The sequence below is a fragment of the Giraffa tippelskirchi genome, chromosome 8 (genome assembly GCF_054371585.1).
Source record: "Giraffa tippelskirchi isolate mGirTip1 chromosome 8, T2T-mGirTip1v1.2.pri, whole genome shotgun sequence".
NCBI classification, from domain to species: Eukaryota; Metazoa; Chordata; class Mammalia; order Artiodactyla; family Giraffidae; genus Giraffa; species Giraffa tippelskirchi.
Window position 1 is genome coordinate 126,608,993 of NC_137282.1, and position 13,873 is coordinate 126,622,865.

At 44.1% G+C, this 13,873-nt stretch overlaps 2 protein-coding genes across 24 annotated transcripts in view; one reads left to right on the forward strand and one right to left on the reverse strand.

Annotated features, from left to right (window-relative positions):
* The window catches only part of SLC26A8 (solute carrier family 26 member 8), an 80,524-nt gene extending 71,231 nt beyond the window's left edge, over positions 1-9,293 (reverse strand). For 7 of the 12 annotated variants that reach the window (XR_014062101.1, XM_081520197.1, XM_081520201.1 and 4 more), the window contains exons 1-2: positions 6,535-6,643; positions 2,983-3,086 (exon numbers count right to left, since the gene is read on the reverse strand). The gene's annotated coding sequence lies outside the window, so the exon portion shown is untranslated. Of the gene's footprint in view, positions 1-2,982; positions 3,087-6,534; positions 6,644-8,537 lie in introns of those variants that run through there. The other 5 variants (XM_081520196.1, XM_081520198.1, XM_081520190.1 and 2 more) reach the window with 3 other exon arrangements.
* MAPK14 (mitogen-activated protein kinase 14) overlaps positions 9,031-13,873 on the forward strand; it is a 73,471-nt gene continuing 68,628 nt past the window's right edge. For 5 of the 12 annotated variants that reach the window (XR_014062104.1, XR_014062105.1, XM_081520207.1 and 2 more), the window contains exons 1-2: positions 9,031-9,234; positions 9,471-9,553. Coding sequence is in view for 3 of the 12 variants with exons in the window: in XM_081520204.1 (XP_081376330.1) it covers positions 9,438-9,553 (116 nt within the window). In the remaining 9 variants the exon portion in view is untranslated. Of the gene's footprint in view, positions 9,235-9,260; positions 9,554-13,873 lie in introns of those variants that run through there. The other 7 variants (XR_014062102.1, XR_014062103.1, XM_081520204.1 and 4 more) reach the window with 2 other exon arrangements.

The following is a 13,873-nucleotide window of genomic DNA, read 5'->3' on the forward strand; positions in this document are numbered from 1 at the left end:
CTTGACACATTTTTATGGAGATAAAATTTCCATATAATGGTAACATATCTACAAAACGTGGGAAAGAATCCACAGGCAATGCAGGAGACACAGGAGATGCAAGTTCCATCCCTGACTTGGGAAGATGTCCTGGAAGAGAAAACGGCAACCCACTCCAGTATTCTTGCCTGGAAAACCTCATAGACACAGGAGCCTGGGGGGCTATAGTCCATGGGGTCACAAAGAGTCGGACACGACTGAGCGACTAAGCATACCTACATAATGCATCACAGTTTTAGAAAACTTTCTCATTTAGTGTATAATTTTATACCTAAAACAACCCTATAAAAAAAGCCAGGTGTACAATGTATGGCAAAACCCACTACAATATTGTAAAGTAATTAGCCTCCAATTTAAATAAATAAATAAATAAAAAGCCAGGTGTATATTCTAATTTTCCAAATGGAGAAACCAAGGCTTGAAAGTTGAAACAGCTTTGGCTGCTGAATATTTAGAGTCAGGACTAGAACCCAAGTGTCCGGCTAGAAAGCCTAGTTTTCTTCATATGTTGTTCTGTTGCAGGGAAAAGATTAAGAGGCAAAAGTATAACTACTAATTTTCACTGAAAATGCTAAAGGTTAAGGGATCAACATGGGGTTTTCTAACTCCTTCTTTATCTAAAATAGCATCTATCATTATCCCTTTATCTTTTCCTTTTCTTCACAAAACTTAATAGTGCCTGACTCAGTATTTGTTTGTTCATTGTCTGTTTCCCACACTAAAATACAAGTCCAAGAGGCAGGACTTTGTTCCAGGGCCCCAAATACTGTGTGACATTTAGTAGGCCCTCAAGAAATATCTTCTGAATGATGGTCAAGTATCTAGTTAGTGGCATTATAACGTAGCAGAAAAAGCATGGCACAGGATATCAGGATTCTGGAGTTCTAGTTCTGTTTTTTTTTTTAACAACTAGCTGTATGACTGGGGGCAAGTTTCTTAGAAACTGAGTTTCAGTTTCCCTGTCCATAAAATGACATGGTTTGACCATATGATCTCTAAGGATCATGAAGAGTGAAAGACAGTGAAGTCGCTCAGTCGTGTCCAACTCTCTGTGACCCCATGGGCTGTAGCCTACCAGGCTCCTCTGTCCATGGGATTTTCCAGGCAAGAGTGCTGGAGTTGTTATGGTTTATGGTTTATGGTTTATGGTTGTTGCTGTTTAGTCGCCAAGTCAAGTCTGACTTTTGTGACCGCATGAACTATATAGCCCACCGGAGTTTTTTTATAGTCCATGGAATTTTTCCAGGCACGAATACTGGAGTGGGTTGCCACTTCCTTCTCCAGGAGATCTTCCTGACCCAGGGATCAAACCCAGGTCTCGCTCATTGCAGGCAGACGCTTTACCATCTGAACCACCAGGGAAGCCCCCTAAGGGTTATATCAAACTTTAAAAATATGTACTATCATCTTGCTCTTTTAAAAAGAGTGAGAAGAAAGAGTTAATGAGGATGGATATAGTTCTATCTCTTGGAGAAAATTTAACTGTTCTTAATCGTCCATGTTTTTGAATAATAAAAAGGGCACACGCTAATATTCTTCCATATAATGTAAAAAAGTAGATCTATATTTATCATCAACATATCACATACAACATTCATAGAGCACTTAATATATACCAAGCATTGCACTAGATTTTTTCATAGTTATTTCTTTTAATTCCCACAACAATCCTAATGCTACTTTTGAAAGTAAAAATGAAAGTCGCTCAGTCATGTCTGACTCTTTGCGACCCCATGGACTATATAGTCCCTGGAATTCTCCAGGCCAGAATACTGGAGTGGGTAGCCGTTCCCTTCTCCAGGGGATCTTCCCAACCCAGGGATCAAACCCAGGTCTCCCGCAACGCAGGCGGATTTTTTACCAGCTGAGCCACCAGGGAAGCCCAGGAATACAGGTGATAAAACTGAAGTTTTGGAAATGGTAGTTAATTCAGCCATAGTTATATAATGTATTTTTACTCTCAAAACATAGGGTAGCAGGAATGTGCTGAATAACACTATGAACCAATGATCACAAATCCAATAAAGTGAGAGCATAGTAGGGAATACAGAAGAGGATGGAAGAGCTGCTCTACAATGTATTACTTAAGAGAATTAGTACTTTGTATCTTCCAGAAAAAAACAGAATTATACACTAAAACATAAGTAACAGTTTTCCCTTTCTTTACCCCATCCATAGGAAAACTGATTCATCCTTCCTTACTTTTCCTATGTAGTCGTACAATAAACTTCCATGACTAGAATCTATCTGTTCCTGGCAACTAAAAGGGCCTAATTAACCTGCTTATTATATTGAGATTATAAAAATTGCCATCCTGGGACTTCCCTGGTGGTCCAGTGGTAAAGAATCGCACTATTTACAATAGCTAGGACATGGAAGCAACCTAGATGCCCATTGATGGGTAAGTGGATAAAGAAGTTGTGGAACATATACACAATGGAATATTACTCAGCTATAAAAAGGAACACATTCAAGTCAGTTCTAATGAGGTGCATGAACCTAGAGCCTATTACACAGGGTGAAGTAAGTTAGAAAAAGAAAGACAAATACTATATATAGTAATGCAAATACATGGAATCTAGAAAGATGGTACTGATGATACTATTTGCAGGGCAGCAAGGAGACACAGACATAAAGGACAAACTTTTGGACACAGTCGGGGAAGGAGAGGGTGGGATGATTTGAGAGAGTAGCACTGAAACATATACATTACCATATGTAAAACAGATAGCCAGTGGGAATTTGCTGTGTGACACAGGGAACCCAAAGCTGGTGCTCTGTGACAACCTAGAGGGGTGGGATGGGGAGGGAGGCTCAAGAGGGAGGGAATATATGTCTACCTGGGGCTGATTTATGTTGATGTGTGGCAGAGACCATCACGATACGGTGGAGTAATTATCCTCCAATTAAAAATAAAATAAAATTAAAAAAGAATCCACTTGCCAATGCAGGAGACATGGGTTCCATCCCTGGTCCAGGAAGATTCCACATGCCGTGGGGCAGCTGGGCCTGTGCACCACAACTACTGAGCCTGCATGCCCTAGACCCTGTGCTTGGCAAAAAGAGAAGCAACCACAATGAGAAGCCTGAGCTCCACAACTAGAGAGCAGCCCCTGCTCACCTCAACTAGAGAAAGCCCATGGGTGGCAACAAAGACCCCATGCAGCCAATAAATAAACAAAAATAAAATGTAAAAAAACTGCCATCCTGGGTTAGATGGAGAGTCTAGAATCCAGCACTTCGTTTCTGAAATGCCACGAAGCAGGCAGGAAGCAGGCAACGTATGGACAAGCATAATGGAAACAGTGGGCCAGGGAAAGGTGGCTGCAGCTCCTCAGCTCTAGCAATTATTGTCATGGGGGATATGGGGCTCAGGATGGCCAGATCTGATCTTTCCCCAGGGAAGCCATAATTCCAGATTTTTATGTGAAATCTTCTGACTTTGAAACGTTATCAGTCACCTTATATACTTATATACTTTAAAAACACAGTATGCATCTAACAAAACATCTCTGTAGGCCAGATTCAGTCTGTGACCCAGCAGCATGTGACCTCTGGTCCAGAGCCTTGTTGTTAAAATAACAAAATATTCTCATCTCCTCCCATCACAAATTATAACTTATCCCTCAAGAATTTCTCTCTCTGTCAAAGCTAAAGCATTTATGTTTTCTGTTGTCACACCCTTGGGAGGTATTATATCTTATCAATTGACTTCTGGGAAGAAGCATTTCTTCTTATTGTCTTCAACCTACATCATTTATATTTCAAAAGGTAGCCACGTTCTACTTGGCTAGGATTCGGTAAGTTTGTCTGCTATAATTTTCACAATCTTATAAACTTCTACCATATGCAGTCTTGGCCTTCATTTATTTCTGACTGAAGAATGCTTTTCCACCTGTGGTCAATTAATTTATGGTTGTTGCTGTTTAGTCGCCAAGTCAAGTCTGACTTTTGTGACCGCATGAACTATATAGCCCACCGGAGTTTTTTTATAGTCCATGGAATTTTTCCAGGCACGAATACTGGAGTGGGTTGCCACTTCCTTCTCCAGGGGATCTTCCCAATCCAGGGATCAAACCCGTGTCTCTGCACTGGCAGGTGGATTCTTTACCACTCAGCCACCAGGGAAGTCCTGGTCAATTAATTTAGTGTTCCACAAACATTTGCTGAATGCTAGGTGCTCAAACGATACAAAAGGACAAAGACTCTACAATTTAGTAGAATAAAAATACCAAAATATGGTGCTATCAGAGTTTAGAGGTGCGAAAGGCAGAAATTAACATTTATTGCTGGCCTGCCATATGCCAGTTTCTTCACACACATCATCTCAAAAGATAGGTATTATTTTCCTGATAATAATTATCCTCATTTTACTGGTGACTTTAGTGAGTTCCTCAGTCATACAACCATTAAACAGCAGAGCCAGAATCTGAACCTGGTCTTTCTGATTCTAAAATAGATGCCACATCGAATGCCACATGATGTCCTATAGAATGAGATTAATAACCCCAGCTAGGTGAAGGCCTCCCTGGGGAGATATGGCTAAACTGCTCTGGCTAAACTGGAGGCAGGTAGGAGAATAAGGTATTTCAGGAAGAGAACAGGATAAAATTACAGAGATAATATAAGGCAATTCATTCAACAGGTCTGAGTAAAGTCAGTGTCAAACCCAAAAGGTTGAGGCCTATTTCTGGAGTGTCCTGAATGCTGGGTTGAACGTGGACTTTTCGGCAATCTAAAATGTTCAAGAAGCAGTAGTAACATGCACAGATGTGCTTTGAGAAGAATCATGTCAGTGGTAGAGTCTAGAGCTGTGTTGACCAGTACAGCAGTCACTGCTACCTGTGAAAACTTAAATTTAACTTAATTAAAATAAAATGAGGGAGTTCCTTGGGAGTCCAGTGGTTAGGACTCAGCTGTTTCACTGCTGTAGCCCCAGATTCAATTCCTGGTCAGGAAAACGTGTGGCAATGCCTCATGCTCTGTGGCATGGCCAATACATAAAATGAAAACTTCAGTTTCTTAGTCACAATAGCTACATTTCAAGGGCTCAATACCATGTGTGGTAGGGACTAGGATACTAGACAGGGTAGGTATTAAACACTTCCATCCTCACAGAAAGTTCTACTGGATAGCACTGGAGACAGGAGAGACTGAGGCAAAAAGACCAGTCAGAGCCCTTTATTATTATGGTAATCTGACAGAGAGGCAATCAAGTCACAGCTCAGGGGACCACAGTCTGAGTGGATGGGAGGGGCGGATGGAAAGCTGTCTTCAAAGGGCTTATCATATAACTGGCTAAAGGCACCAAGGGAAAACATTTTTTAGTTATTGTTTTGTTTCTTCAGTTCCATTAGTCTTTCTTGACTTCACAGAAAACCTACTGGCTTGTTTTCTCCTCTAACAAGACCCTTCCCTTTAAGGTATGATGATCAGAAGCTGTTACTGACGAGTGGCAGATGCACTTTAATGTGGAGAAGATGATGCATTTCAGAAGAAGGTCATCCAAACCACACTGATGGGATAACGACCTTTCAGCTGACACACAACACAAGAGGGACTGTTACTGATTCCTAAAATTCCCTGATGCTTCCTGCCATCACACAAAACATTCAGGTGGGTGGGCCATGGTCTGAACAACTTAAGGTTTCATTTTCATATTCTACAAATGTGACATAATTTGGGGCATCTGGATTCACTGCTAATTAATAGAAATTAATCTCTATAGCCCATACTTGGTCTTACAAATAACAGCATCATCTGGGAAGTTGTTGGAAATGCTAATTCTCAGGCCCCGCCTAACAAGACACAATTAATCAGAAACTCTGAGGATCGGCCAGCAGTCTGTTTTAAGAAGTCCTCCAGAGACAACTGCCTTTAATGAGACCTGGTGAGAGTATTACCAATGGGCTGGTTGGAGAGAAACTCATTGTTGGGGTGGGGATATTGGAGAAGCATCGCAGGGGTTGCTGCGATGCTGCGATCCATCAACAGAACTTGAAAGGAAGAGAAAGGGGCTAAGAGAGGTGGGAGTGGGGGCTCAGAACGAACAACAAGAACAGCAGCAGTAAGGTCTAAAAAGCAGAAGGCGCGCAACTGGGCAGTCAAGCCTCGGGAGGAGGAGGATGGCGGCGGGGTGCGTTGATCAGGGGGAGTCTCGGGCAGCAGATCCGTTCTGGGGCTTATGACAACTCAGACCAACGAGTGTGGAAGGAGTCAGCCTGTCAAACGCACGCGCCGTCTTTCCTCACGGACTTTCAAAAGCAGGGACCGCACGGAGAGAGAAGCTCCCAGAGACGACCGTCATTCATTCATTCAGCAAACACTGAGTGCCCTCGACGAGCCTGACCCTGCGGTGACAGTGGCCCGGGGACTTCCGAGTGTAACGCGGGGGTGAGGGGAGTGGTCCCCGCACCCAATGCCGGAGCCCGGGCCCCGCCGCCGCCACCACCTGCAGCTCCGGCCCCGGGCGGCTCCCCGGGTCCCTCGGCTCACCTGGTTCCCGGGCTGCGGCGGGAGGGCGGGCGCTGGAGCCGGAGGCAGCTCCGGCCGGGCGGGCGGCTCTGTGGACGCGGACGCCGGCGGTTCCCGAGCCGTTGCGGCCGAACCCGCGGGGCTGCTTGATGCCAGGCCTCGCGCGCCGCACTTCGGGTGAGTGATTCACTCTAAGTCTCCCGACGATTCTTGGGGACAGAAGACGCAGGAGGAAACTGGAGGCTAAGAGGGTCGCCGAGATCTCCTGCCCCGACTGAAGGACGCTCTCCTGCCAAGCTCCTTCCCCCAAGACCCCTTAGCCTCCTTCTGAAGCTCAGTCCCTGTCACTGTCTCTCCCTATGCCTTGCATTCCCTCTTTGCCCAGTTGCAGTTTTCCACTTGCTTGATTACTGTAGTAATGTCTAATATATTATTCACTTTACCTATGGCTTTAAAAAATATATTTACGTCTTTATTTAGCTGCATTAGGATTTAGTTGCAGCATGTGGACCTTCCATCTTCCTACCTGCAAGTGGGATCTAGTTCCCCGACGGGGGATCAACCCAGGCGCTCTGCTTTCGGAGCATGGTCTGAGCCACTGGACCACCAGGAAGTCCCTACCTATACCTTTTTGTAATCTGTCTTATCCCCAGAAGGGCAGGAATTTTTATGTCTTTCTTTAATTGCTGTATCATTGGTGCCAAAGCAATGTGGTAGATCTAGTAAGTGCTCAATAAATTTGTGTTGAAGAATTGAATGATTGAGCCACTATTCACTGTAGGCTCCACGTAGGCAGTGGCTGTCTGCCTTTTAACCAACTTTCCATTAGAAGTGCCTGGTACCTAGTAGGCATTCAATACATACTTGCTGAGTGAGTGAGTGTATTGGTCATCTTTACCCTTTTGGTCACTCTCATGTCATCATCCCAATTTATTGGATAAATACATGAATTTCTTAGAATTCCAGCTTCCAAGTTTTCTCCCTTTTATCCATGCACTTACCTTGACCCCTGACTCTTACGTCTCATATCTTTACAGCTGCAGTTTTGCTCTTACTTCCTCCTTCTACCTCCAATACTTCTTAGAAAACTCACTATCTGCAGTTTGGCTTGGAACATTTTTAAGCAACATGTCTTCTAAGGCAAGAGAATCTAGGTTGTCACATTGAATCCAAAGAAAACTTTCTGCATATCACCCATGACCCTTGTTTTGGGTTTTATTTTATTTTTCCTTGAGAACTGAGGATTCTGCACTGCCTCCTAAGTTGAGATCATGTCTTTGTTCATAATTTGTTCAACAAATATTTACGGAGTAACTTCTATGTTTGAGGCCCCGAGCTCGATGCTGGGACAAGATAGGCAAAATTTGAGCACTTCAAAGGATGCATAACGCAAAAGAGAATAGTCATGGATAGAGATGGGAAGTGTCCTGGCTTGAACCCAGTTATTTCTAAAAGAAATGACCAAGAATAAGATAGGGTCCAATTCTGCTTATTGTAACAAGCTTTAGGGTAAGAATAGGTTAATAGTGAGGCAAAGGTATGGGGTTATAATACCTTGCCCATTCACATTTATTGTCTTGTTCAGCTTTCAGGTGGGAATGTAGGGCAGCAATTCTTTTTTGCATAAACTGGAACTAAGGTCTAAGAAAGGTCAATTGACTTGCCCAACAGGACACTGCCAGAAAACCACTGTCTGCACTGTTCTTATTCTGAGAGGCATGATTACAATTCTTAAAACCCTCTTTGCTGGAAGCTCTTCAAGGTAGAATCAGTTTCAAGCCTTCAGGGTAAAGGTTTTAAAAATGTTTCTCCAAGGGAGATACCAAGGACTTTCCTGAACCTGGCGCATATTGTAAAAATGCAGTCTTGGCGTCCCTCTGGGACCCATCTAATAAAACTTGCTGTGGATCCTGGGAACATGCATTTTTAAGCGCCCAAGGTGCTTCTTCTGCACTTAAAAGTTTGAGAGCTACTAGAAGTGTTTGGGTGGAAAAACCTCAACTTAATTCAGGGCTAATATTTACCTTTGGGACAGGTTTCGTCAGCATTCCGAAGAGTAATCGTATGTTCTTGAGCAGATGGGACTGCACCGGCTTTCTGACCGGAATCTTTCTCTTTTTTTATGCAAGTACTTCTTGGAAATTGGGGGTTTTTCCGCCGAGCAGGTGCTCAGCTGCTGGTGACTACCCACCGTTCAAAGGTCTTCTGGCTCTTTTCCCAGACACCCGATTGATTTGTCACTGTCTCTTTCCAACAGGGAGCCAAGCATTTGCCCCGCCGACCACGGTGGGGCGCGCGCGGCCTGCGTCGTCTGCTTCTCTGCTCCTTCCCGGGTCCGCCTTCGCGCGCTAAAGGAGAGCAATCCCTCAGAGTTCCTGCCTCTGGGGGCCAGCTGTTGCTCTCTTCTCGCGAGAATTACTTCTCCTGAGCTGTCCCTCCATCAACCCCCCCTCCCGCGGGCAGGTTCCATATTGGGTAAAATCTCGGCTCGAGGAGAAGTCCGGGAGCTGTTCTCGCGAGAGCACGGCGGGAGGCTCCTGTTCGCTGGCTCTGGGAAAGGCGATCACTGGAGGCTCCGCGGGCGCTGCAGCTGGAGCTGTGACCCCGCCGCGCAGCCGGGAGTCGGCCCGGTGTGGAGAGAGTGCAGGGAGAGCTGAGCGGGGCGCCAGCCCAGGGCCCCGGAGCGTGCCCCGGCCCTTCGCAGGGCTTCCTCCGCCGTCGGTGAGACGCGTTCAGCCGCTGCGGTTGACAGGGGCCGCGCGCGCGCGCGGGAGTCGTCAGGGTCGCCGCAGCCGCACCTGCGCGGGCAGCCAGCGCAGGGTTCCCCGCCCGGCCGGGCGGGCTACGAGGTCAGGGGAAGCGGGTGCGGGTGCAGGCGGGGCCCCCCAAGGGCCACCTCCTCGCCCCGCGGCCACCGCTGGAAGATGTCTCAGGAGAGGCCCACGTTCTACCGGCAGGAGCTGAACAAGACTATCTGGGAGGTGCCCGAGCGTTACCAGAACCTGTCCCCGGTGGGCTCCGGCGCCTATGGCTCCGTGTGGTGAGTGTCACCGGGCCGGGGGCCTCGCTGGGCCGGGTGGCTCCTTAAACCCCAGAGATCAGGCCTGCCCCCACGGCTCAGCAATGCACCCAGCGGCAGGAATTTTCCTCGGGGGGAGGGCATCCCAGCCCCCTTCGACCCCTGTCCTGCACTCGCTGTCCCCCTTGCACCCCCACCCTGCACGCCCACGTAGATGGTCAGCTGTGTGTAGGACGCAGGTCCACGGTGGGCGGTGGGTGATGGTGTTGCAGCCGGGCCCTGAGTCGCACTCTGCGCGTTCCCTTGTGGGGGGGTGTTGCTCCGGGGGCAGGAACACGGGTCCCTCTTCGGAGGTCTTCCTGCTGGCATCGAGCAGGACTCTCTCTCGAGATGTGCCTGCCCTCGGAGCAGACAAGCCCGGGGAGCTGCCTGGAGAAGCAGAAGGGCAAAGCTCGACCGGGAGACTGCGGTCATCTGAACAAAACTGAGGACGAAGGGCGTTGGGTCCGGGCTTTTTTGCAAACCTCTGTCGAAATTGCATTTTGAGAAGGGTTCTTTTTGAATTCGCACTTTAATTAGCAGCTATCCAGGGAGCTTAAAATACCGACTTTATCTCGGTGAGCCCTGTGCCAGCTTGAGTGGTGTGTTTCCGATTCAGTTGAAAGCGTATTTCCTTTTCGCAGAGTGGGGGGTGGTGGTACTGCCTGCAAACACACTGCAGCTTGAGAAGCTGGCGGCCTCGCTGATTAGTCACATACCACTGCTCATTTAAGTATTGTTTGACAAAACAATTTTCTCCTTTGGAGCAAGTGAGGTTCAGATTCGTTGGACGCCCTCAAGATCAAAAAGTTATTAACAATGCTGCGATGTATTATAAATATTTTTTTAATCGTGATAATTCTTGTGAAACACTGTGTTTTTAAAGTCCCTTAGAAGGTTTGCAGAGAACTTAATCTGCACTTAGAGCCTGAGAGGTACATAATGGTTTTCATGGGATATGGAGTATATAGCAAAGGAAGGAAGAGACACTTTTCAGCTTTAATTCACACTAGGAATGTCTTTTAAATTAAACGCCACTGTAAAATTTCCAGACCTCAGTTCACTAACTTTTCTAACTTCCAGGGTTTTATACACTGTATTTTAGATTTTCTGTAATTTGAGAGCTCCTGATCTGAAGCTATTTCATGTAATTCCTGTGCATGCATTATTTGCAAAGAGGTCTACAAAATTAGTTTTTTGTTTCGCGACAGATTCCAGGCTTTTAGACTTGTTAATCTTTAAATATAATTCCTGTGTTTCTTAAAGCCCCAGCATGAATTTCCTGTTTGGTAGAATCTTCTGGGTAATTGAGATTGTGCAATTGTGTCCAGTAACAGATCATATTGCGTTTTCTAGTTCAAGCTTCTTGAGTGATGCCGCTGACGGCCCTATGCTTGACATCTTTTTTCCATTTTTATAGCGTGCTGTTGATTTGCTCATTTTCGAAGATATGTTTGGATCATTGCTCCTTTAATAGCTCACTTGTTTACTGCCAGTTTTCATTCTGGAATTGACACATTAATTTTTGTGGTACTGAATTTTTGTTTGCAGTCATTATTGTTTAAACTTTAGTGGAGTGATATGGCTCAACCGTGGGGAGTTCAGTGAACTGCTTGCAAGGTTTCCCTACAATTGATGTGAATAACTCAGCCCTGGCACTGGAGATCCAGTGAAGTGCTGATAAAAAACGAGCTCCACATTTTTTCGTGCTTTATTTTTCTGGTTTATAGAAGCCATCAAAACTGACACTTGGAAGTAATTTTGTTAAACAGGTTTTTAAAAGTAGGTAATACATTCACATTGTATAAAATTTAAAAGGCATAGAAAGACAGTGAAAAGTTTCCTTTCGCTTTTTCCAGTTGTAGTAGTTCTTTTCTCAGAGACAGCCACTGTTAGGTTTCTTGTGTGTCTTTCTGTGGAGGCAGTTCTGCTAAGGGTATTTAAGGTGTAACCTATAGCATACTGGTGGAGAAAAATAACCAATATTATGTGACAATTGACCGTAAACAAGTGTAATTTATTTTGGATTGAAAATATCAGAATTTAGATTCAAACGCGTTATCTCATTCAGAGTAGTTATTTGAAGTTGTTCTTTCAGTCAGCAGGTTTCAGGTGTGGCAGAAAAAAATTTTTTTCCAACTTCTCTTAGAATCCACTTTGGAGCCTGTGTTATTTTTCACTATCTTCATGTTTTTGAGAGCAGATTTGATTTTAGGAAATAACGAAGTCAGATTGAATCCAAATAACTTAGACAATTTGGACTCAAGTCTGGTGAAAAAGATGAAATAGCCAGAATAGTGATACTGTTTGAGGTCAAATAGAAGTTGTAACCATAAAGTAATGACACAATTTCCTGTGTGACTTGTAGAACTGGATTGAAGTCTGTTCCAAAAAAGAATCTCTGAAAGTATTTCAAGGAATGCAACGTCACTGAAATAATGTGTCAGTTTCCTAATTTGATTGCTCTGAAGTGTGATACACTTTGATGTGTTAACTTTAAAAATTAAAAAAGTATTAAGCCAATTTTCAGTGTTTTCATTTGTACTAAGTATCTAGTAAAGCAAGTGTGATAACTAATAATGAACTAAAGATCAAGGAATCAGAATAGAAATTTGAGTATTAGAGTTTTACAAATATGCCTTTCCTTCTTAAGGGGTAAAGGGAACTAAACTAAAGTTTAAGGAACTTTGTGTGCTGTCAGTGAAGGGAAATGAAGCAAAATTGTTCAAGAGTACGTTGTTGCAAAGCATTGATTTTGTGGTTTGGGGACAAAAGGGGTGGGGGAGGATCTTTGTGGTGAGTTTAAGGAAATATAAACAGGAACTTAAATGCCTTTCCTCTGGTATATGGGTTTTCCAGACTCTTGCCTTTGATTATAGGAGGTGGGGCAGTGGTAACCATAAAACAGGTGAGAGATGAGAATTATTCTTAAATCATATTTAATCATTTATTAAATAATATTTATTGAGTACCAACTATGGACCAGCAACTTAGCATGCACGCATCTCCTTTAGGGGCGTCCCAGGTGGTGCTAACGGTAAAGAACCCGCCTGCCAATGCAGGAGACACAAGTTTGATCCCTGGGTGGGGAAGATCCTGTGGAGGAGGAAATGGTAACCCACTCCAGTATTCTTGCCTGAAGACTCCTTGTGGACAGAGGAGCCTGGTGGGCTACAGTCCATAGGGTTGCAAAGAGTCGGACATGACTGAAATGACTTAGCACGCATGGACCAGATAACAGGCTAGGTTTCTTGAGACAAAGACAGTTCATTCCCTGATAGGGTTTATAGTGTGATGTGAATAATAACTGCGTTTTATGGATTGCTTTCTATGTTCTGGGCACTGTGCTGTGCTGTTTATATTTATCATCAGTATATAAAGTATATACCAAAACTTTTGGTAAAAGAATGGCAAAATTTACTAAGAGATCAAATCCAACTTCCTAAATGCTTTGTGACAATAAATGTATTAAAGTTAAGTGAAGCTAAGTTTTTTAGTATTAATAGCCACTCATCATTTTAAATCTTGGTTTTTTTTAGCTTTTTTAAAGCATGAGCCAGGGCACAAACAAATAAAAGAATGTGATTATAGAGTGTGCAGAGGTGACTTTCCTGACTCCTAATCAGTGAGAGGGGTAGCGCTTTATTTTTCTAGTGGCAATAATAAACCCATGATGATCTTTCTTTCCATTTGCTCTTCTTTGTAACCGAAAGCAAGGTGATTGGCTGCATGTTACCAGTACCAACCAATAATAAACACAATGGCAAAATATTTGTATTATTGATATGTAAAGACTTTTACGAAAGAGTTCAGTTAAGTTGGCTATAAAGTCATCGCTTGTCAAATTCCCATTTTCCACTGGCACCCATTTGAAAATAAGGGTATCCTGAACCTCTTGCTTTTCAGTTCTGCCAGTTTCATTCCTTGATGTTGAGGACTACTCTGCCTTTGATTTCCCTCTACTTCAGCCTCAAAGATCTATTAATATCTCACTTTGGTATTAGCAAACATTTTTATGGGATTTTATACTTTATAATGTATTTGCATTCAAACCATTATTCAGTTTTCACTGGCTCTGTGAAGGCTAGTATTATTAACCTAGTTGTATAGATGAGGAGCTGGACTCATCAAAGGAATGGTATACACTACTACTTTGAATTTGGTTCTGGGATTTCAGCACTTCAGAATTCTCCTTTCCTATGCTGCTAAGGACAGGCTGCTAAGATTGTCTGGTGGCACCTTCTCTGGTGCTGTTTGCCTCTCCCCACCCTCCTTTGGAGAAGAAAGGGGTTGCTGGGTCAT